This window comes from Paroedura picta, chromosome 1 (genome assembly GCF_049243985.1).
Source record: "Paroedura picta isolate Pp20150507F chromosome 1, Ppicta_v3.0, whole genome shotgun sequence".
In the NCBI taxonomy this organism is placed as follows: Eukaryota; Metazoa; Chordata; class Lepidosauria; order Squamata; family Gekkonidae; genus Paroedura; species Paroedura picta.
The window spans coordinates 90,009,943-90,034,513 of record NC_135369.1 but is presented as its reverse complement, the minus strand read 5'-3'; the positions used below and the strand labels follow the sequence as shown (position 1 = coordinate 90,034,513).

The 24,571-nt window shown below is 40.6% G+C and overlaps 1 protein-coding gene across 6 annotated transcripts; it reads left to right on the top strand.

The window, feature by feature from the left end:
* Positions 1-1,573: 1,573 nt before the first annotated feature.
* Positions 1,574-24,143, top strand: LOC143842447 (uncharacterized). Of its 6 annotated transcripts, none has more exons than XM_077347658.1 (9): positions 1,574-2,060; positions 5,015-5,277; positions 5,661-5,876; positions 7,466-7,675; positions 12,348-12,502; positions 14,524-14,686; positions 16,281-16,484; positions 17,110-17,312; positions 21,141-24,143. In XM_077347658.1, exons 2-9 carry the CDS (start codon positions 5,031-5,033, stop codon positions 22,941-22,943), a joined length of 3,201 nt encoding a protein of 1,066 aa, XP_077203773.1. In that variant the 5' UTR covers positions 1,574-2,060; positions 5,015-5,030; the 3' UTR covers positions 22,944-24,143. The 6 variants fall into 6 exon arrangements, with proteins under 6 accessions (XP_077203773.1, XP_077203763.1, XP_077203782.1 ...); XM_077347648.1 differs by having other exon boundaries at positions 1,574-2,285; XM_077347667.1 differs by lacking the exon at positions 5,661-5,876 and having other exon boundaries at positions 1,576-2,285.
* Positions 24,144-24,571: the final 428 nt, after the last annotated feature.

Sequence of the window (24,571 nt, the reverse complement as noted above, 5' to 3'; positions counted from 1 at the left end):
TGTATGTATAAAGAAATGAAAAACCCATCATACAAACTCTGAGACAGAATGACCATTTATTTTATCAGGTAATAACTAGGATGGTGGTTACCATGAAAGGGCTGCCTGTCCCAGAGGACTCCTGCCACCCCTAGTGGAGGAGGCAGGAAAAGAGCATGACAGTGTTTTGCCTTGTGCTGATCCAAGCTGTGAGTGTGAACAGAAAGGAGCAAAGGGACAACTGAGTCTCCCATGCTAATCCAGGTACACATATCTATGAAGAAATTCACATACTGCAATGATCAACTTTATTTATTTTTATCACATTTATAACCTGCCCTTTCCTGGAGGCTCAGGGCAGTTTACGAAGAATTTAAAATGCATAGAAATGTTAAAAGAGGGAAAGGAATGCTCATTCAGGAGAACTTCAAATGGATGGGTTGTTGACCACCAGTCCTTGTGTGCAGGCATGGGGAAACTTGGAAAGAGAATGGGCCTGGTGGAACCCAGCTTCACTCTGTCAAGTTGGGTGGTGTGGCCCACCAGGAGGAATATGGCAATGCCCAGGTTCACCCTCAGCTGATCTGGGTGTGGTGCAGCCAGGAAGGAGACACAAACACAAAACAGAATCCATCTTTACTCTGCCTTGTTGGGCACAGTGTGATTGGCAAGGAAGATCACAGCACCTTTGTTGGGCTAGTAAAGAGGAGCCCTGGCACGTCAGTACCCAGCTTCATCCAGTGACAGCTTTAGGTGCACTGGGGCTGGTGAGGGGAGCAGATTTTGCATGCTCTCCTTATTTGAGTGTGATGCAGCCAAGGTTAGCATAGGCACATTAAAGTCACAAAGGAAGAGCATATAGGTGCCCAGATTTCTCCCTGTGCTTATCCAGGTGAAGCACAGCCAGGGAGAAGAAACACTGTAATGGGCAATTAGCCCACTACTACAGTGAGCTGGGGGAGGATGGGCACGGCAGCATCTGGCTTTGTCCAGCTAGTCTGGGCAGAGTGACTGATGAGGAGCATGGTGGTGCCTCAATTCTCTCTATACTGGCCCTGATACAACTTGGCTGGTGAGAGGCAAAAGCACACAGTTTGCGTTTTGACTTGAATACGGCTGGCAGGGAATAAGTTGGCACTTAGCTTTACCCTGCTCCAGCTTAGGCACAGTCCAGCTGAGGTAGACAGCGGTTTCACTTTGTCAGCCTGATCACTGCCCCTCCTCACTGGCTGCTCCGGGCAGGTGGCTACAGCTGGGCGTCCTCGCCTTGGGGAAAGGCTCTGGCACACAGTATGTTAATTCCACTTATGCAGTCTCCAAAACTGCTGCTAATCGAGCGTAAACTGCGAAGCGATTCATTTTTTCTTTGCTGTTGTAGTAGAAAAAAACTTCAGTTCATTGCCCCCTTTAAGTTCAACGAAGTTTTAGTCAAGGTATAAGCGTCCGTGTGCAAGCGCACTTCCCGCGCGCACACGAAAGTTCATATTCCTGTGTTGGTCTTAAAAGCGTCACTAGGCTCAAACCTCGTCCTGCAGTTCAGGCCAACCCGGCTACTCACCTGCATTTTGTGCGCGCGCGCGTTTGCTGCCAGGGAAATCCCGCGGCTGGAAGAGGCCTCCGTTCTTTGACTTCGTGACGAAAGGAGCCGTTATTTGTCCGGGAAGTTTCTGATTCGGGGCTCTGCTTGCTGGAAGACTCTGATTCTAACTGCCCGCAGCTCCAGCGGGCACCGTTGAGGCCCCGCGAGTCGCCTCCCCGCGGCCCCGCTCCGCCTCGTGCTCGACGGACAGGCAGGCTCCGAGAGGCGGGGGGGGGGCGGGCCAGGGGGAGAGCGAGCGGGGGCTTCCTGTCCAGTGGCTGCAGCGCGTTGCAGGCAGGCACCAGGCAGCGCGTCAGGCAGCCCCGGGCGGCGCCCTCATCCGCGCTGAAACTCAAGGGCTGGAAGGCGAAGCGGGGGCGGTTGGCAGGGCCCTTCGGCCGGCGGGGGTCGTGGTCGAAATTCAGAACGCCACAGAGAGCGCTTCTTCCGGGCAGCCTGCAGGGGGAGTTCGTGGGAGGAAAGCGAAGGCGAGGCCGCCAGTGTAATTGCCCCTCTTCTTAAAACGGCATGGGGGGGGGAAGGGGGCTTACGCTGACCTCGTGAGGATGGCATCCCGAGGGAGCCTCTTGATTTAGTGGGGATTTGGAATTCTGCGCATTCAACCCCAGAGCTCTTGTTGCATTTGGCTCTGCTTTACACCGCAGAACGGAATATGGCTTTCTGCTTGTGAACTCAGTATTAATAACTACAGTTGCCTTAAATTAAGGTATTTTCGAACATAATTTTCTTTGCTAGTGGCTTTTTTAATACTTTGTGCATAGCTGAATAATTACTGTATTGTTTTTATCATATACATCAATTTTAATAGCATGTAAGTCTTAGGTGGTATGACATTTTGATAATAAAACATGCTTTTGTTCTGATTGGTACTAATTCAAAGGAACATGGACCGACATGGCAACATTGGTTATAAAGGATAGTGCAGATTTAAGGCTTATTCCCGGCTTCAACTTTCTGTTACCACCTGTTCCCTTGTAATTGGTCACTAGCAAGCACTGATTTCTTTCTCCTACATACTCTGTCTTTCATCAATAATTAGAAATGCAAAGTAGATTAAATTAAAAAACCTACAGTATCCCACCCATTTCATCCTGGAAGTAACATATAATTTAACTCCTGTCAATATGAAATAGCTCATATAAGTAACCCAGGTCTTATTCAGTTTCTCTGCTGGACTGGCAGAGAGGAGGAGCACAGGCTTGTACAACACATCCAGTTTTGCCCTTTGCTAGATGACGTACAGGGCTGCTAGTGGAGGAACACAACATCCTCTCTTCAGACTGGTTAGGTGTGATGGTGAAAAGAGCTGCGACTCTTCCAGGACCATTTTGGCTTCTCAGTTTGCCCGGAACATTCTTTCCTGCACTTTGAAATTCCAGTTTCTACCCCTTGGTCATTGTATATACACTACCCTTTTAACAATTTCAGATAGTGAAAAAAATGGTGGTGGTGGTGAGTAGATTAAAACTTCAAACAATTGTTTTGACACAATGCCTAGGAGTTTGCTTTTAGACTTTTGTATAAATCTGCAACCATACATTTTTTCATTGTTCTAGTTAACTGCCAGTTATCAGCCTTGAAAAGAATAACATATGAATCAATGACTTTATGCCCAAAATAAATCCTAGAGCAAATGGAGCAGAGTTTTCAACAATTATTCTTAGGGATACTCAGAGGGGTCTAATTTAACTCCTTTTGATATAATGTTTTTGATGGCTTAGTATAGTCATGTTATGTGAGACTCATGTAATTATTGCTGTGTAAACTATGTACACCCTAAGCTACAAAATCTCTCAAATTTGATTGCAATGATGCTCCTATATATTCTGAAAAGGCTTGATAAGAATTTTAGAAATTGCATTTTAGTTATAATTGTAGGCTAAGAGTTTATATGCTTTTTAGTAGAGCCAGTTTGGTGTAGTGGTTAAGAATGGAGGCCTGTATTTGGAGGCCCAGTTCGATTCCCCCTCCTTTCCACATGCAGCTAAATGGGTAACCTTGGGCCAGCCACAGTTCTAATCTCAGAGCTTTCTCAGCCTCACCTACCTCACAGTTGTCTGTTGTGGTGAGAGGAGACATGGAAAATTGTAAAACGCTTTGGTAAACTTTCTTCTTTTATTTATGGTTTCATTTATATATTCTAGCTTTGTTTATTTGTATTTTTTACTTATTTAATTTGTTCAAGGAGACTCTTGGTTTCCATGTGCCTGTTTTAAGTAATACCCCCCCCCCACACACACACAGAGGTGAGAGTAACTCCATAATAGGGAGATCTTATTTTTTGACTTTGCATTACATCTTCAGTTAAGTTGATATTTCAAGAGGAAGGATGATCTGACACACAGGGGGCAAAAGTGGCAGCTTTGTGATATAATGGATCTGGTAGTGCAGAAAGAAGGAAAAGTCTCTTCCAAATGCTCTGTGCAATCCTGGGATGCTAACCTGGGAGTAAACCCCTTTGAATATATCTGAGTTAGATTCTGACCAGGCCAGTTTAGCATTGCTCTGAAGACTACTTGGCAATATGTTTTTCGTCTTCAGTGAAACTTGTTTATCTAGCTCTTGTTAAATGGCTGTTTTAAGCAATAAAATGCTGACCTGAACCTAAAGAAACAAACAAAACCTTTACACTAGTGTACACAAGTATTAAAAAAATCAATTAGGGACTTTCTATTTTAATGCTACTTCCTGGTTAATCATGATGTTACTTCATTCTCTTCCAGACAAAAAACACATCAACACTCCAAATGAACCCAATTAATTATTTTTTTTGGGGGGGGGGAAGCTTTATGGAATTATTTCATATATTTATTTATTTCCACTTAACACTATTGTCTACATAATTGGAATAAAAGTTTTTTTAATTCAGGCAAATTATATTAGGTATAAGTGGTTTGATGAACTGGCACAATATCCAAGTCTAGTCTGTCGATCATATCTGAGCATGCCATTATGTTTACTGATATAAAGATTAGCCTATTTATGAAAACAGTTTCCTGGCAATTTTTTTTTTACATTGCTATGGCTTAGATAACTTTAGTAATTACTATGTGCCTATTTTGATTTTGGTTAATAAATAAATGTGATTAGAAGATTTTTTTTTTCCCTAGGCAATCAACCTACATTCAGGATTACTGTCCTTTGGGGTGAATACAGTGGGTCAGTTAATTACACCTAATAAATTATACTCAGACACTGTATTTTTGAAAGATCCAATACAATTTATCATTTAATAAGTTAATTGTGCTCTGTTCATTCATTCGTTTGTGAGAAAATAAGACTGATGCTACTACATTTTTAGACATCTATTTATGTAATCATTTTAGTTTTCTTTGTTGTGAATAAATAATGTTAGATTTTTTTATTTGCAGGATAGATACTCTAAATACCTTTTTGCTTTGTTATAGAGGCTAATAGTTATTCATTTATTTACAGGTCTTCATTCTTTGCCATGTTTAAAATACGACGAGTTCGTACTATGCTGCGCTTGGCAAAACGCAGGTTGCAGAGGAGCCTCACTATTGATGACATCAGCAAAGATGTTTCGTTTTTATATCCCCCTCCAGATGGTGGCTGGGGCTGGGTTGTGGTGCTGGCAGCATTTGTTCATTCTATGTTGGTCACTGGTTTCCACAATTCTTTTGGTGTTTATATGTTATCCCTTCTTGAGACTTTTCAGTCTAGTAACTCACAGATCGGTAGGTCGTCAGCACATTTTAATTAGGGTGAGGTAAAGTATGGCTTGATACTGTCACAATGCCATCCCAAGAAGAATGATCCTTTTCTAAATCCAGTAAAGTCAGTTGGCTTAGAAGGGTGTAACTGTAATATGAGGTAGAAGAAACTGAATATTTTACAATTTAAAACTCATTACACTAAGTTATGTAGATCTGCTTTTCCATAGACATAGCAATTTAATATAGTGGAGTATATGGTAGTTAATTCATCATGTTGTAAACCTCCTCAAGACCTTTTTAGGGAGGGGCAGCCTAGAAATCTAAGGAAATAAATGAAGATGATGATGATATAAAAATGTGTGATTCTGTGCAGGAAAATACTTACAAAGCTATGTCTTTTTTAGCTTGGATTGGATCTGTCAGCTATGCTTTCATTATGATTTTTGGTCCAGTTTCTGGAAAACTTCTGCAAAAATATGGAGCCATAAAAGTGGCAATAATTGGAGCGCTGGTTGTCATATTTGGCTTAATAAGTTCCTCATATACTTATGATTTACGTGTGTTGTTTTTAACTCATGGGATTCTTGTTGGTGTAGGATCAAGCCTGGTTAGTACTCCAGGTAACACAATTTTATTTTTTTAACAGTCATATAGTTCACTAGCTTAAGTTGGGGCAAAATAAGTTAGTGTACATATGTTCTATTTTCTTTAAAGTTTTGTATTTTCTTGCATGTCTACTAGTGAGGCTTTGGGGGGGGGGGTTATGGAAAAGGAAAGATGATGTAGAGTCAGATCCCCTTCCTGCCCCTGATTCCTTGCAGGTCCCCCACTTCTTCCTTATAATATACAAATGTTGTAAGTATTTTATTAAGCTGTTTAGCTCACAATAAGACATACACAGAAAAGAGGCCCTTTATACATGACTAACTATGACAGACTATTGAATCCCCATCTGATACTGCTCAATGAGGTTTAGAAAACAATAGAATATTGTAGTTATATAAATCCTAGTTTTGAACTTGCTGCAAAATGATTTGGGGCTCAGGTACCTAACCTGGCTCAATGGATTCACCAGTACTAGGATGCCATAGTCCTGTAGTAGTTAACTTAAATACTAAGGATCTAAGCAAATAAATACTTTGTGAGATACCTGGTCCCCTTTTAATTATGTGACAACCATATAATGGGTTGTATACTACTACTGTCCTCTGCTGATAGTGGCACACGCTTTTCAGTGCAGGAAGCTCATTCACTGACAGTGAGTGTATACCACCTGTCCAGATCCTGCTCAAAGTGACTACTGAATAAATATAAACAAGTCAATTAAAATGGCAAGCCAGTATGACCGAGAATAAAACACACAGAACAGTCTAAAATGATATTGATGAAACAGCCTTTGATTTGGAACAGGCAATAAAACATCCCCCTCGAAAGGTAAGACCCTTTCACCCAAGAGCCCTTCTGCGCATACAGCATGGTTCTTGGAACTTCTTACTGTAGCTGTTCACACTGTAGACCACTGCAGAGTTTGTCTTTTCAAGAGTCCTGAAGGTCTTTGGTAAGGCTAAGGACTTTATCTTGGTAAAGGAATTCTTAAACTTTGATATGCTCTAGGAATTTCTGTTCTTTAGATCCTTGTCATTGCATCAAAGTAAGGTTTTGTGATTTCAGTGGATTCACTTTCATTTTAGTATGTTTAAAGTGGGGTTTTAAATGCAGTGAACCTCAGAATAAGTCTCAGAATTACTATAAGAATTATTCAAGAGGGCTTTTCTGTGCAAAGAATAGATTTGTACTGTACTAATTGATTCCCAAAGTTACGTAGAAAAATTATTATTGCATGTGTTCTATCCCACTGTGTATAGCTTGTTGAAACTAAGCTGTTACTATGGAATTTTACATCATTTAATAATCTTAATATTTATGCTTTGCTTCAATTTTGGTTGTAGACATCTAAGTTGATTCTACAACCCTAATCCTATTGCATTGTACTGTTGATTGTACTGACTCAGTACAATCAACAGTACAATCAATCTTTTTAGTACATTTCCATTTGCACAAGTGCTGCTACGGTGCATCAGCTTATCTTCTGCTGGATCCAGCCCACAGTCTTGGTCCTACAATTAATGATATTGAAAATAGTACTATAATTTAAAAAAAAACTTGATGGATTTTGAAATGAATTTCAATTACTGTCTGTTCTTTATAGCCCTGATTATGGTAAGCCTTTACTTTACTACAAAACGCTCATTTGCAACTGGTATAGTGATGGCTGGAGGGGCTACTGGAACTCTTGTGCAGAATATATTGCATCAATATCTAATTCAGACTTTTGGATGGAGAGCTAGTCTGCGTGTGTACAGTGGAATTCTAACTATATGTATCCTTGCTGCATTTGCATACAAGCCTCTTCAAAAACGTATGTAATTGCTTTCGGCTTTTTCCTTGTACATATAGTTCACAGAATGGCCAAATGCAAAGGAAAACCTTTACTAGTGTAGAATGAGGGAATTTTGGAAAACTTATGTTGTTGCGGAAGATTAAGAAAAGCTGCGCTTGGTCAAAATGCTTATTTTACATTACTCGCTTTCCCCTTATCTGGTTGTTCCACTTTATAAATGCTTTAACAAGGCCCTTATTTGCAGTTTATACTATCATATCTATAAGTAAAACTGCCTAATAATTACCAATGTAAAGACTGACTATTTTCTCAGGATGGAACTGCATATTACAAAGAACACAGGGCCACCATGGCAAAGATTAGCCCTGTGTTGTTTCCATCCCGCTTATGTAATATTTAGTTCAGCTCCTTGCGTGTTTCTCAAGTAGTCATAGCCATTCTGTGGAGCAGGGCAGGGAAACTAATAAAGGCATCATGAATTCAGGTATGTTGAACTAAATATCACGATGTGAAATGGGAGAAGCTCATTACTTGGCTATCATTTTTGGGGCAACAACCTTATGTTATTTGTGATTTCCCATAAGAATTGCTAGTGATAATGTGAAGCCTCAGATAAGTGTTTTCTCTTGCTTATCAAAGTTTAAACTATGCATTTGGGGCTGATGATACTTCTCCTATAAGATCACTCATGGGATTAAATTGTGCATACTTAAGTATCCATGTCTGGCTAGCTCAGTACTCTTGGAGCCTTGTTTACCTAGGGTAACAATGAGATGAATATAGGCTTAACTGGCAGTTTCCATATATTTGCCCTTCCCCCAGGAGCAGCACTAAAAAGATCAGTTGGATACAGTGGGAGAGAGAGGAAAGAAAATTTCAGTCAGCTAATGAAAAATAGAGACTGGGTCTAAATATCTTTTGTCATATTATTGACTACTAGAAATATAGCCCACTGTAGAAGGGATACAGCGGGCTCTAGGCACTTACAGTTTGTTGTGTCCCGCGGCGACGGCTCTCCGTGGCGGCTCCCTCCTGTGAGCGGCGACGGGGGAGGCAGGGAGGGCCCGGCAGCCGCGCTCCGCGCAACTGCGGGGGTCTTTGTGTGGCAGCGGCCGCCGGGCAGGGAGCCCCCGGCAGCCGCGCTCCGCGCGGCTGCCAGGGGCTGCCTCAGTTTGTATTCAACCTACCAGCAATATGTGGACCGAGAACTTCCAGAACTACAGGCAGGATTTCGAAGAGGCAGAGGAACTAGAGATCAAATTGCCAACATACGCTGGATCATGGAGAAAGCTAGGGAGTACCAGAAAAACATCTACTTCTGCTTCATTGACTATGCTAAAGCCTTTGATTGTGTGGAGCATAACAAATTGTGGTAAGTTCTTAAAGAGATGGGAATACCAGAGCATCTTATTTGTCTCTTGAGAAACGTATATGCAGGTCAAGAAGCAACAGTGAGAACTGAACATGGAATCACTGATTGGCTCAAAATTGAGAAAGGAGTTTGACAAGGCTGTACACTGTCGCCTTGCCTATTTAACTTGTATGTGGAGCACATCATGAGAAAGACGGGGTTAGATGAGTCACAAATGGGGATCAAGATTGCAGGGAGAAATATCAACAACCTCAGATATGCAGATGATACCACTCTAATGGCAGAAAGTGAAGAGGAACTAAAGAGCCTGTTGATGCGGGTGAAGGAGAAGAGTGCAAAAGTTGGCTTGAAACTCAACATCAAGAAAACAAAGATTATGGAATCCGGCCCTCTCAATTCCTGGCAAATAGATGGGGAAGAAATGGAGATAGTGACAGATTTTATTTTCCTGGGCTCCAAGATCACTGCAGATGGGGACTGCAGCAAAGAAATTAAAAGACGCTTGCTTCTGGGGAGGAAAGCTATGGCAAATCTAGACAGCATCCTAAAAAGCAGAGACATCACCCTGCCAACAAAAGTGCATATAGTCAAGGCTATGGTATTCCCAGTTGCAATGTATGGCTGCGAAAGTTGGACCATAAGGAAGGCCGAGTTTCAAAGAATTTAGGCTTTTGAACTCTGGTGCTGGAGAAGACTCTTGTGAGTCCATTGGACTGCAAGGCGAACAAACCCGTCAGTCCTGCCTGCTCTTTAGAAGGCCAGATCCTGAAGATGAAACTCAAATAGTTTGGCCACCTCATGAGAAGGGAGGACTACCTGGAGAAGAGCCTAATACTGGGAGCAATTGAGGGCAAAAGAAGAAGGGGATGTCAGAGAATGAGGTGGCTGGATGGAGTCACTGAAGCAGTAGGTGCAAATTTAAATGGACTCCAGGGAATGGTAGAGGACAGGAAGGCCTGGAGGATCATTGTCCATGTGGTCGCGATGGGTCGGACACAACCTCATACCTAACAACAACAACTATTTAATTCCTATACTGCCACTTCCCAATTTTGTTTATGGGTGGTCCAAAACACTAAAATGACATACACAATAAAATATGTTACAATAGTCAAAATCGAATAAAGATCCAATACTACAATACAGTTTAAAAACCCCATCCCTATCCTTACCCTCTTACCTCCCTCCACTGGCTACCTCAGACTGGAGATGACAATAAATAGGGGGAGCCAAAAGAGAGGAGAATTGAGGGTGGCCCATAAAGCTCCAAACAGTCCTGATCTCAACTATAGGCCTAGTGGAAGAGTGCTATTTTACAAGCCCTGCAGAACTTTGACAGCTGTATTAGGGCCCAGATCTCAGCTGGCAACTCATTCTACCTGGTTGGAACCAGGGCCAAAATTTCCCTGGCTGTGGTTGAAACCTTGGGGCCAGGCATCACCAGCAAATTGCCAAGCATTAAGGCTCTCCAGAAAACGTATTTGGAGAGGTGGTCCCTCAGATACGCAGAGCCCAAACTGCATAGGGCCTTAAAGGTCAGTTATCAAAGCCTTGAACCTGATCTGGAACTCCACCGGAAACCAGTGCAGCTCTTGAGGGCAGGTTGAATACAAACTCTCCATGGAATCCATGTAAGGACCACACTGCTGTATTTTTTACCAGCTGTAATCTGCTGATCAGGGCCAAGGGTAGCCCTGCATAGAACAAAGTACAGTAATCCAGTCTGGAGGTGATTGCTGCATGGATCACTGTGGCTAGGTCTTCCAGTGCCAGATAGGGTGCTAGTAGCTTAGAAGATGAAGAGTTGGATTTTATACCCCACTTTTTACTACCTGAAGGAGCCTCAAAGTGGCTTATAATCACCTCTTTTTCACCCCGCAACAGATACCTGTGAAGTAGGTGGGACTGAGAGCCCTGTATTACTGCTCAGATCTATCAGGACTGTGACTAGCCCAAGGTTACCCAGCTGGCTACATGTGGAGGAGTGGGGAATCAAACCTATCTCACCAGTTTAGAAGTTGCCGTACTTAACCATACTCCAAGCCTGGCACAGATGGTAAAAAGCCAGGTTTGCTACATTTGTGACTTGTGCCTCCACTGACAAGGAAGTGTCAAGGGGCTTTTGGTGGTGTGCAAAGCTGTTAATTGCTCTCCATGAAGGCAGAGCAGGCACACTCTATTCTGGCCCTTTCTTCCCCAACCACAGGGCCTCTGACTTCAAGGAGTTGACAGGACTTGAGTTTCAGTTGGCTTTGCTGGAGCCATCCTGTCATGGCCTCCAAGCATCTGGCCAATGACTCTTAGTGTATTTGTCTGGCTGCCCATCATAGGTAGATCTGAGTGTCTTCAGTGACACCCAGCCTGTACCCTCAGACCAGCTGTGCAAGAAGGTGCATATAGATGGATGTTAAATAATATTGGGGAGAGAATTGTGCCCCAAAAGGGAGTGGAGGGTAGCATGACTGATCTTCCCTGATAGCTATCCTCTGTCCTTAATCTTGAAAAGAGGTCAGCCACCGTAAGGCCAGCTCCCTTATCCCCACAATGGCAAGATGGTGAGCCAAAAGCTCATTACTGTGAGATGTAATACTAGCAGCACTGATCTACCTTAGTCCAGCTGCCCTCAGAGGACATCTGTGATGATGACCAAAGCCCTGTCGGAATCCGGACTGGAATGGATCCATCTAGGAATGCTTGTAATTGATCCACGGAAGCCTTTCCATTCACTTTCCCCAGAAACACTAGTTGTGAGACTGGGCAGTAATTGGCAGGGTCTAGCAGATAAAGTAGTTTATTCAGTAAAGGCTGAAGCAGTGCCTCCTTTAAGGTCTCTGGAAATATCCCTGAAGATAGTGACAAGTCCACAATCTCCTGTAGAAAGTTCCCTGATCCTCCCATTGCCCACTTTCACAAGCAACAAGGGTCTAGGCAACACGTGATCAGCATCACCAAATCTAGCACTCTATCCACATCAGTCTAGGTGAAACTCCTGAAACTATCAAAAATCTCCCCTGAAAATGGCCAATGTCTTATTGCTTTCTTATTTGGAGACCTTATTAATATTATTTGTCTCATAAAGAACACCTAGGAGCACCTCCCTTGTAACATCCCACATATATCAGATTTGGGAATGGAAGGATGCCTTGCGTTCTGTGATAGTTTTAAGTAATTTTATTTTATTTATTGTATTACTGCTTTTAAATTGTTGTACACTGCCCTGAAACACCTGTGCTGAGAGGGACAGTCTATACATTTAATAAATCAAATGAAATCTTATGTAAAGAGTAGCAGTAATTATTTAATTTTATTTTTTTAAAGATAGAGCTCATCCTAGTGTTGTTGAGAAGTTTCAAACATCCCCTCTAAGAGGTTTTATTGTGGATTTAAGTCTATGGAAAGATCGTGTCTTCGAGGTTTGGGTCTGTTCCCTTGGATTAGCTAAATTTGGATTCTTTATACCATTTGTGCATATGGTAAGAATGTAGTTGCATGTCTTGATTAGCAAATAATGAATATAGAAATGTCTTGGTTAGAAGTTTATTGTTTTTAGTTGCTTTATCAGTGGGTTTAATTCTGAAAACTGCTTTGAGAGCCTTATGTTGAGTACAAAGATTATATGTTTTAAAAGCTTTCAACCAACAGGGTAGGCTGATCTCTTGATTCTGCCTTATTTATTCATTTATCATATTACTAACCAGCATTTTAACTCGGTTTTCTCACATTTCCAAATGCTTTCAAATCTATCCAAATTTTAAAATGGACAGATAAGTTTGTTTAAGTATACTGTTTATTTATGACATCTTTACATCAAAACAGTAATTAAAGCAAGTAACATATGTAATCTTTATACAGCTTTCGCTGTATTCATATTTGGCTAAAGGGCTAAGTGGGTGGAGAGTGGGTGGGGCCAGTCTGGGTGAGGGGCCAATCGGAAGACATGAAGCGCCTTCTGATTGGCCCCTCACCAGGACAGACAGCAATTCTAGCCAATTGAGTGAGGGCACAATCTAGGCCCTCACCAGCACAGGCCAGAAAGGCTTCCAGGCCCTCACCAGGACAGCCCAGAAAGGCTTCTAGGCCCTCACCAGGACAGCCCAGAAAGCCACGGGTAGGCAGCAGGACACCATGAGTAAAGACGGAGGCCTTCCCCTTGGGCCTAGAAGCACACCCGGGGCTGTGCCAATGCCAGGGGAGGGTGTGAGGGAAGCAGGCCTTCCCCTCGGGCCCAGAAGCACACTGGGGGGAAGGCCTTTCAAATACTGTTCTCACGAACAACCTTTGAGTCTAATTATTACATAATTTTATCTCTGATTCATATCAGGGCTCTTTCAGACTCACCTACCTCACAAGGTGTCTGTTGTAGGGAGAGGGAAGGGAAGACAATTGTAAGTCACTTTGAGACTCCTGGTACAGAAAAGTGTAATATAAGAACCAACTCCTCCTCCTGCTCCTTCTAGAGTTGGGGAAGTCAGGCACAGAGCTGACCTTTCAGCTCCCACCTGCCCCCTGATCCTGGCCTGGTTCTTGGAGCAGTCTTGGAGCTGAAAAATCTGGATTTCCTGGATCAAGCTGAACCCAAATCCCAGTATCAAAACTGGTGTTTGGGTGATTCCAGATATGCTAATTGAGACTGAGTCAATTCAATCTAAAATTAACAAATAAAATAAATATTTTTTTGCATATTCCTAGGACACTGGGACATATTGGTTACTGGGATGGGATTACTTTCTCCAGACTTCAAGGGTGCCTATGGACTATGCCATGTGCATTGCTGACATAGCTCTACCTTTTCTAGGAAGTTTTCTTAGACTAGAGTGGTTTAGGGAGCTGACTGCTGCCACACCATTAGGCCTTCCCCTGCCAATGAATGGGATCAGTTATACATATTTCTCAAACTTAAAAATGCTTCTGAGATTCTGTTAATCTGAATTTCTATCCATATTTTGGAGTTCTTGGTTACCCTGCCTTGTTTCAAAAAAGGAACAAATGAATAGCTTTCTGTTATTTCAAACCCTATTTAGCTTCCCCCCTCTGTGTTACTGACTGGCAAATGTACACTGATCATACGTATGCATTCTTTTTATGTGTCATAATACTAATGCACAGAAGTACATGTGCATATTAAAATGCTGGATAAAAAGGATAGTAATGCAGTCTACATATGATCATATCGAAGGCACATCTTTCAAATGTTTTACCAACATGCACATTGGTAATACAGAAGAAGTGCACATTCGGGGGAAAAAACCCTACTTCCAAAGAATTGCTGCAATCTTTAGCAATCCTAAAAGGTCTACTCAGAAGCCTGCTCAGGTCTATTCAATCAGGCTTAAACCCTGGGAAGGGATTTTAGGATCGTGTTATTAATGGGTTTGTTAATTCAGTTATAAGTAGCACACTTGACTGAAATATTAATTTTATACTTGAAAATAAAGTCAATTTTGTGAAAAATAGCAATGTGTGAAAATAAAAATTACCAAACTTCATTTTACAGTTTAAACTTGCAGGTGATTTGGGTATTTCACGAAAGGATGCATCGTATATCATGGTAGGGACTGGATTAAGCAGCATGATCAGCTGTATTTTATTTGGAAAAATATGCGATATGGAAAGAATTAACCGGCTGTATGTTAATCAAGCATCCATACTGTCTGTTGGTAAGTGTTATAGCATTCAGAGTAAACTTCATTGTGCCAGTCAATGTTTGTTAAAACCTTTAATATAATTGCAAGGGGTTAATTAACGCTACAAAGACACCTTTCATGGATACGGATTGTGTCATCGCAAGTACAGCATAATCCTGAAGTAGATTAAGTTCTGTTCCCCAAGGTGATCCAGGTACTGAAGCCAGCTTCTCCCCTTATATCCCTATCTATCTATATCGGGAGATGGCATGCATAACTGAGTGTTCTACATACCTCTCTGGTTTGACAGGCTGTATGTTCAGATTCCTTTTTTAAAAACATACATAAAATAAGGGAATTATAGAGGGAGGAGGGATTTTTCTTCTCCACTCTGTTGTCTCTATTATACAGCTAATATATGGGATTTCCCCTTTAAAACAAGAAACCAGAGATTGTAACTCTCTGCCCCTGCTCTTTTATGTTACTGGAAAATATGGAATCTAGCAAATGTAAAAAAAATCAGCTTGTCTTTCCAGTCCCCCTCCATGGTACAAAACCCAGCTGTTTCATGTTTTTACCCTAGGGCCAAGGCTCATAGCTTTAGTGGTGGGAGTGAGATGGGAGGTGTTTGTCCCCTCTCTAGGCAGCATGGGAGCATCTGCTCAGTGCTGCACTGCTGGCTCTCCAGTCCATCCATATGGGTTTTCCTCTGCATCGCCCTCTAACCCGTGGGGCCTTGAGGTTAAGACACACCAGAGCTTACCAGTTGTTGTCTTTTAGTTTGTATCTCTAGTACCTGGCATTACTTTTTATAATACACATGGCCTGGTCTGAGAAAGTGCCATGTGTGTCAGATGCCACTGTCATAACTGAATTTGACACCTCTGCTGTACTGTTTTCAAGGCAAGAGCTGAACAGAGATGGTTTGGCATTGCCTGCCTATGTGTAGTGACCATGGGACTCCTTGCTGGTCTGTGTACTAACTAGGGATGACTCTGTTTAGTTCCTGGGATCTGATGAGATCAGGCTAACCCAATAAATAGAATACAGAACAGTCAATAATAATGCAGTAGTCATGTACTAACCTAGTAAACCGAGCAGCTGTGCAAAGTGTCGGTTTTAAAAGAATTTGTTGATGGTTACTCAAGTGCTTTTTATTATTATTATTATTATACTTATTAAACCATCTTGAATTGCATTAGCACGAGCCTCTTGTGGCGCAGAGTGGTAAGGCAGCCGTCTGAAAGCTTTGCCCATAAGGCTGGGAGTTCAATCCCAGCAGCCGGCTCAAGGTTGACTCAGCCTTCCATCCTTCCGAGGTCGGTAAAATGAGTACCCAGCTTGCTGGGGGGTAAACGGTCATGACTGGGGAAGGCACTGGCAAACCACCCCGTATTGAGTCTGCCATGAAAACGCTAGAGGGCGTCACCCCAAGGGTCAGACATGACTCGGTGCTTGCACAGGGGATACCTTTACCTTTACCTTACTGTTTGAGGAACAAATTTGCTAATTGCACAGTTCTTATAGTACCTGCTAGTTGAACTTTTATGACATATATGGCATTTTCACGGGACAGTCATATACTTATTTTCTATGTACATTTTAACTTTTTTGTTTTGTTTTTCAGGAGTTGTGAACTTTATTATTCCTTACTGCAAAAACTTTTACTCTCTAGTAGCTATTTGCTCTCTGTGGGGGTTTTTTGATGCAGGAAACTACGTTCTCTTACCTGTTCTTACATTTGATTTGATGGGGCCAGAGAAAATGACTATTGCATGGGGATTTATGATGGCTGTCAATGCAATCAGTTGTTTTGGTCCACCATTTGCAGGTAAAGTAACCAAAGCAAACATGTTGTTTCTCTGTGCAGCTTAGCATTTTTGAACACATATAAAGCAGCTGTTTGTTTCCCATTTACTCAGAAGCTGGCCTCCTTGATTTCAGTCAAATATAAAACCGGCTTCCACATTGTATATCAATTTAAAATGGGCAATGTAAATGTAGTTTCTTTCTTCATCTTCACCTTACTTCCTTTCCACATGGTGGAGTGTGCTCCTCTTGGAGATACAATGAACAACTGAGCTACCTACTTATCCCTTCAGGAGAGCTGGAGTTGAAGTTTGTCTGCTAGGGCTGTTTCATGAGGCTTTGATCATGCAAGGCAGTAGCATCAGCTTTTGGTCCTCACTAGCAGTAGCATGTATTAGAATGCAGTGGCTAGTAGTCATTCTAGACTACACCCTTCTATGCCAGTTTAGCAGTTCCACTGGGGCAGAGGTGATGCTTGCCCGTGGCTTGTCTCCAATATAGTATCCTAAGCTCATTCAAGGCCAGATTTTAAGATGCTAAAGGTTGTAAGTATAAATAAATGCTAGAACATCATTTTAATTTTTTTTCATTTAATGTGAGATATTAAAAGATGTAGAATAAAATAATTTTTCATTTGTTTGTTTCAGGTGGAATGTATGACTTGTTTGGAAATTACAATATTGGCTTTATCGTAACTGGCATTTGCAATGTTATAGCTGCTAGTATTCTTGCTTTTATTCCCTGGCTGACAAATGCAGCAAAACAATCAAAGAGAAACTATCTTAATGCTTCTGTCTGTGAAGTATCAAAAACCATACTTCCTTGGCAGTCACCAAGTTCTTCATTGGGGGTAAATAGCATACTTCTGAAGTTCATTCTAAACAGGTGAAATTAGACTTTCTAATTCAGTTTGGGCTAGTATGGGTTCATTGATGTAAGACTGATATGTAGCTAATACTTGAGGCCAATTTGATCATTTCTAGTACTCACTAAAATGCTAAAGGATTTAATAATAGTTGTAGTTCAGTGAATAGGGTCCAGTTATAGTTTGGTAAACAAAGAACAGTGAATATTCTTCTGATGTCGTTTCAGTCGTACGTTTCTTGTAGCAGAGCCTTTTGTTGAGATGGATCGGTGGATTTTGCTGCTTGAATGACATATATGTCTAGTGTTTAGTTTAAATTATTTATTTTGTGGGAGAATACTTTCATCTGTGCATTTCTCTGCCCAGAGTAAAATGTTGTGGGATCTTTAAGGAAGACATATTACGTTTGGGGGAAAAAATGGATAGACATCTGGATTTTGGGACATTTAGTGGATAATGACATCACTTGTTACATATTTATTTATTCAAAATATTTAAATTCCACCTTCCCTATCTAGTCCAGGCCAGGCAACATATTAAAACTGTATACATTTACACTGTAAATTCAAAAAGCTTCAAAAGAAGTAATACCAAATTGATTATCTAACAGAAAAAGTTATTCAATTCATCCTGAAACCAGCCTCTTACAAGAAAGTCTGCTGGAAAAGAATGCTATTACAGACCTTACAGAAAGTCATATCATTAGTACAGACTACTGCGGATAAATATTTCTGTGATTCAAATATAGCAAGTGAACAAATTGGGGAACACAGGTAGAGCTTGCCATACAAGAATGGACACAAAGTTAATCTGAAGCCTCTTGCAAGTTTATCAATGAGAATTAATAATGTTTCTATGTAGGTTTCTGCATTTCTGCTTTCTTGTAGCCTGATTGAGAACAATTCTCTAAAAAAGAAATTTTGGTAGACTGATCTTGATCTTCATAGACATTTCTTAAGGCTTCAATAATCCCTTTTGCAATTTCTTGTCCTTCTATATGCACCAATACAGAATTAGCTGGAGTAACAATAATTAAATTTTGGGCTTTACCACCTGCATTCTCCCATTTCATGATCTCATTTTCAGACCTTGAATGTCATGGAGCAGTTAATGAAAAATTATCTTTTCCCCCTTTGAGCTTATTCTCAGTTCTAAAAAACACTAATTGAAATTCTCTGCTCAGTTTGTCTAGGATTGCATATTATTATGTAATATTATTTATTTATTTTTATACCACCACTCTTCCATTGGTCTCGCAGTGTTTTACACAAGATAAAAACAGTAAAAATACAATAAAACCCCATAAAACACCCCTTAAAGCATGATAGCAAATAGCAAAATAGATGGTGACCTCTCATTCAACTTGTCTAATATCCATCCTCTCCCCCGTTAAGCCAGAGGGCCAAGCTGTCTTCCACTGGGAGCGAGGAGCCAGATCTGATAGGCATCAAGGACCTCCATCTTGGAAGGGTTGAGTTTCAGACGACTCTGCCTGAGCCATCCAGCCACTGCTTCCAAACAGCGAATGTATGGAGGGGGGAGTCCATCTGTCCATTAGGAGGTAGAACTGGGTGTCATCTGCATATTGTTGACAACCCAGCCCATAGCCCCAGACCAGCAGGGCTAGAGGGTGCACATAGATAGTATTGCCCCCTGCGGTAGCCCACATGGGAGCCCACAATGCATTGTTTGAGCAATGCAAAACAAAGGGAAAGAGAAAATGTTTCTCCACTCAGAGCTTGAGACCAGCTGTTTAGCAAACTTCTAGTATGCTTTACTACTGCAAAAGGCAGTGAATCCTTGGAATTGCTCGAGCAAGAGAATAACAAACAAATAAGAGAAATTCCTTTTAAATTTTAAATTCAATCTGAGCTCATAATTCTATTGGGATATTTAGTTAATATAGCAGAATTTGCTCAGTCAAAGAAGTATGATACTAAGTGTAGTAAATAAACCCCAAGAAGTATATTGCAAAAAAAAAAAAAGCAAACTTACCTTTATTAAAATAGATCCAGTTCAGGTTGCAGTAAAAAAAAGAGAAAGAAACATAATAAAAAGAGTACTTTCTCTGTCACGAATGCCCACCTTCATGTGTGTGGGAGTTGGAGGGTATTGTATCTATAGGAGAGAACTGCAGAGACATGTGTCTCTATGGAAGGCCATGTGGAAGAAGAGAAAGAGTAAAGCAAGTGAGAAGGGGTCAGAGGGCAGCTCCGTGGTTAAAACCAAGAAAGGCATCCCATTCAAGGAGATAACACCTATACACTCTTAGAGTTACATATGTCCATACATGCTGAGTTGCTCATTCCAACTAGTAGGGCTACAAAGCAATTCTTTCAATGATTGTTTTCAATGTGTATTTTTACCCATAACTGCAAAAAAATGGATATTCATTCCAAGTCTGGAATTTATTCCTATGGTAGTTTCAAAGTTACATCTGGGCCAAAATATCAAATTGCAATCTTTAGATATCTGTAGAGTCCTTTTATTTTATTTAGACAGGGTCAAATGCATAAGACAGGATAGGAACCTCTTTATCTGTTTCTGGGGTCATCGGAAGGGCAAGGCTGCATCCTCCCAGACTTTATCACAGTGGGTTGTCTCTGCTATTAAGCTTACTTAGATGCTACCTGAGACAGATTGTCCCACTGCAGTGGGAAAGGCAGTGTTACAAACAATCTAATGCTAATCATCCCACACCCTCCTCCATAGGTGAGTGATCTTGCTATACAACCTTGTGGGACTGCACAGAAACCATGAAGATGAAAACAGGATCACACTTGTAACTGCTGTTCAACAAGTGGTCTTCTGTGCAGACACACATCCCTCCCTCCTTCTCCACTGTGGTCTGTGTAGCTACTATGGCCTTTAATCTCTTTCACGGCAGCGGACAGAGGGAAGAGTCTTTGTCCTGCCCAGGTAATGTTACTTTTGGCTGGGAAAGTCACCGTTCCTATGAGAAGGAAGGGGGAACACTCTTGGGATCTAGAATTCTCTATTACAAGCTTGCTAGCTTCTCTCCGTGCAAAGCCAAAAAGGGAAACCAAAACCAAACCTAACCAGAAAAGTTAGGTACCCAAAGTCTGGGCTGCAAAAATGATTTTTTTTAATTTTACAAATTGTATTAAATTAGCAAGAAAGCCCATTGCAAGCATGAATGCAATGGGCGCTAGGACTCAGGGAACACTGGGACCTCAAAAATATGTGTAATATATTCTCACTAGATTCCTCAGACAGCAAAAGAGCTGCTGCATTTTGCACCAGTTGAAGTTTCTCAGTTGTCTTCAAAGACAGCCGTGCATATAGGACAGAAAAATAATTGATCCTTTACTTTAGTATGGATTAGTGTGGCCAGATCAAATGCCTGCAGAAAAGAAGCAGTCTTCTAAATGTGCAACAGCTATATGTTTTGTCCCAGTCATCTTCTATATGAATCATTTCTGACAACATAGTTTAAAGACAAACTTCTGTAATATGATTCTAAGTCATGCTTAATTTCTCAGGATATTGGTAACAGGCCTTGAAAGGGTCAATAAGTTTTAATTTAGTACTAAGCATAAAACACTGGAAATATGAATAGACACACCAGAAATTGTCACTAATGATGTCATTATGTGTTAAATGTCTAGATAATAAAGTTCTTTTGAATGCTCTTTAAAGACACTGCAGAGTTTTTCTATGGACATTGAATCAGGTTGGGGTAGCATGCATGATGTAAAAGAGATTTTCTAAGATAGGGCAGAAAAATAATTGAGATTTGCATCAATAACTAATGCTATCTTTCCCTTATAATAATTATTTTATTTTTTATAGAGTCTAAGTTCCTCATTCATGGGATCACAACATATTTCTCTTGAAGGTTCTGGACACAGTTTATCAGAATATTCAAAAAAGAGTACAAAGTCATTAAAAAGCATACTCAAGTCAGAAGTAACATCCTTTAAAAGTGGAGTTTGGACAGAAACTGGGACATCTACACCCCACAAAAAAGAGGATGGTGTTGTGTTTGTAGATGTTGAAAAACATGACAATGATCAGTTGCAGCAATTTGAGAGCACAGCTGATTTCACATCAACCAAAGATGAGCCCCAATCAGAAACAGCATCTTTCAAATCGGTGACTTCAGCATCTATAAAACAAACTGAGCATGATACCTCCTCTGATAGAAAAGGTGTGGTTTTTGTAGATGTTGAAAAATATGGCAGTGCTCTATTTGAACAAACTGAGAGTACAGCAGATTTGGGACCAATGGAAGATGAGTCTAGATCAGAACCAGGATCTTTTGAAGGTGTGACTCCAGCATCTATAAAACAGACAGAACAAATTCCCCACAAAAAAGAAGATGGTGTAGCTTTTTTAGGAGTTGAAGAATATGGCAGTGATCAAGAACAGTTTGAGAGTGCAACTGGTTTGACACCAATGGAAGATTTAGATCTAGCCTCATCAGAAGCTTTATCTTTTAAAAGAGAATCATCAGCATCTATAAAACAGGCAAAAGGCATTCTCCATAGAAAAGAAGATGGTGTAGCTTTCATAGACATTGAAGACTCTGATAGTGATCTACAAGAGCACCTTGAAAGTACAACTTATGTGTGGCCACTGGACAATCGAACTACACTGGAAACATCATCCTTTAAAAGAGGGACTTCAGCATCTGTGAGGCAGACAAAAGGCATTCCCCATAGAAAAGAAGATGGTGTAGCTTTCATAGACATTGAAGACTCTGATAGTGATCTACAAGAGCACCTTGAAAGTACAGCCGATGTGTGGCCACTGGAAGATCTAGCCACACTGGAAACATCATCCTTTAAAAGAGGATCCTCAGCATCTATGAAGCAGACAAAAGGCTTTCCCCATAAAAAAGAAGATGGTATAGCTTTCATAGACATTGAAGACTCTGATAGTGATCAACAAGAGCACTTTGAAAGTACAACTGATGTGTGGCCACTGGAAGATCTAACCACACTGGAAACATCATCCTTTAAACGAGGGACCTCAACAGCATTTAAGCAGGCAAAAGGCATTCTCCGTAGAAAAGAAGATGGTGTAGCTTTTGTAGACATTGAAGACTCCGATAGTGATCAACAAGAGCACCTTGAAAATACAACTGATGTGTGGCCACTGGAAGATCTAACCACATTGGAAACATCATCCTTTAAACAAGGGACCTTAACAGCATTTAAGCAGGCAAAAGGCATTCTCCGTAGAAAAGAAGATGGTGTAGCTTTTGTAGACATTGAAGACTCCGATAGTGATAAACAAGAGCACCTTGAAAGTACAACTGATGTATGTCCACTGGAAGATATAACCACATTGGAAAAATCATCCTTTAAAAGAGGAACCTCAAAAGCAGTTAAGCAGGCAAAAGGCATTCCCCATAGAAAAAAAGATGGTGTAGGTTTTTCAGAAGATTCTGATTCTGATAGCGATCAACAAGAGCATATTGAAAGTTCAACTGATTTGCTGAAAAAACATCTGACCACACCAGATTCTTCCAGCAGTGAATTGTCTACATCTGTTGAACATGAAGAATATGTGGATTCTACTATACACAGAGGAGATGATGTGGCCTTCTTACCTAAGAAAATCCATGATTCTGATCAGCAACAGCAATAGGAGTTAGGTGCATTAAGATAAAGCAGTAATGACCTCTATAAAAAGTGAAACCCCAGCATCTGTAAATAAGGCCAGAGTGGCATGGGGAAGCATGGGGAGTGCTGTGGTAGGTAACTCTAGCCCTCTATGGTATTTTCATGGTCTAAAGCAGGGGTAGTCAACCTGTGGTCCTCCAGATGTTCATGGACTACAATTCTCATGAGCCCCTGCCAGCAAATGCATTTGCTGGCAGGGGCTCATGGGAATTGTAGTCCATGAACATCTGGAGGACCACAGGTTGACTATCCCTGGTCTAAAGCATCACCTCAGATTTGTTATATGCCATCTTGGGTAAAACCTATAGTTACCATATGTATGATTTGGAAGGAGGGGCTTGTGTAAAAACAATAACAGTAACTTGCCTTTTGATATAGTTGCTCCAGGATAAATGAATTGATTTAATTGATGTAGGCTGGAATATCTCAATATAGGACTGCACTGTCAGATGAGAAAAATGGTATGGCTCTGATTTGAGAACCTCTGTGGCTGATTTTAACTTTTGAAAGACTGGGAATTTCAATTACAAATCTCCTACTATTTTATTAGTTCTCAGTGTTCGTACTTCAATTGTGCTTAACTTTGTCAGCTCCATGTACTATAATATGAAAATAGAGGACTCATAATGCAGGTTAAATAAATTTACTAGTGCTTTATATTTATAAAAGCAACCTGAGTCTTTACCATGTTGTAGAAGGATTAGCAGCATGTGCTTTAACATTACATTTGGTTGTCTGGGATTTTCCACAACTGAAAGTCATAGAAACAGTTTAAAAAAAAGTTATATTGCTTACATATGTAATTATTTTATCCTATATTGATGCTATCCAAGAAAGTATATTAATGTATATATTAAATTAAAGTTAAACAATAGGTATACTACAATTATAATTTCATCAGGACTGTGGTGAATATCAGATAATTGCAGCAGGGGCAATATTGCTGACCCCCTTATTAAAAAAGAAGCTGTTTAATAAAAGCTTTAGAATCATATAAGGAACTGGGATGCTGGATTGAATTCATGGAATATACTTGGTTGTTCTAGGGTGACAATTCATTGGCCATTTTAACTAGTTAAAATGTAAAAGGTGAGGTCTACTTTTAACCAATATTGTAACTGGAGTTGAAATGGTAAAAAGCTACTAAAGAAGTATATGGAACCTATTTATTTTAAATGCTGTTGGTACTGGATTTTTGAAAAATAGTTATGAATGAAACAAAAACTTTTCAGCTTTATCCTATAATTTTGCTGAGTATAATTTGAAGCCTTGTTGCCATCTAAAAGAGCTTTTCTCCAGTTTAAGTTGCTCTTCTTCCAGTTACTTATTGTGCAGTACTAAACTGAGTTACAGCTAAAAGGTAGGTGGGTTTAGCAGGGTATAACTGTTTAGGATTGCACTGTAAAATTGGAGGAAGGCTACTTAGTCCACAATACTGAGAGAAAATAATGAAGACCTGAAGAAAGTGCCGTGCAGGATTACAGCTAAACATCAAGAAGACTAAAGTAATGACTAATGGGGAATTACACAACTTTAAGGCTGACAATGAAGTAATTTTAATTGTTCTAAGATTTTCTATTCCATGGCTCAGTC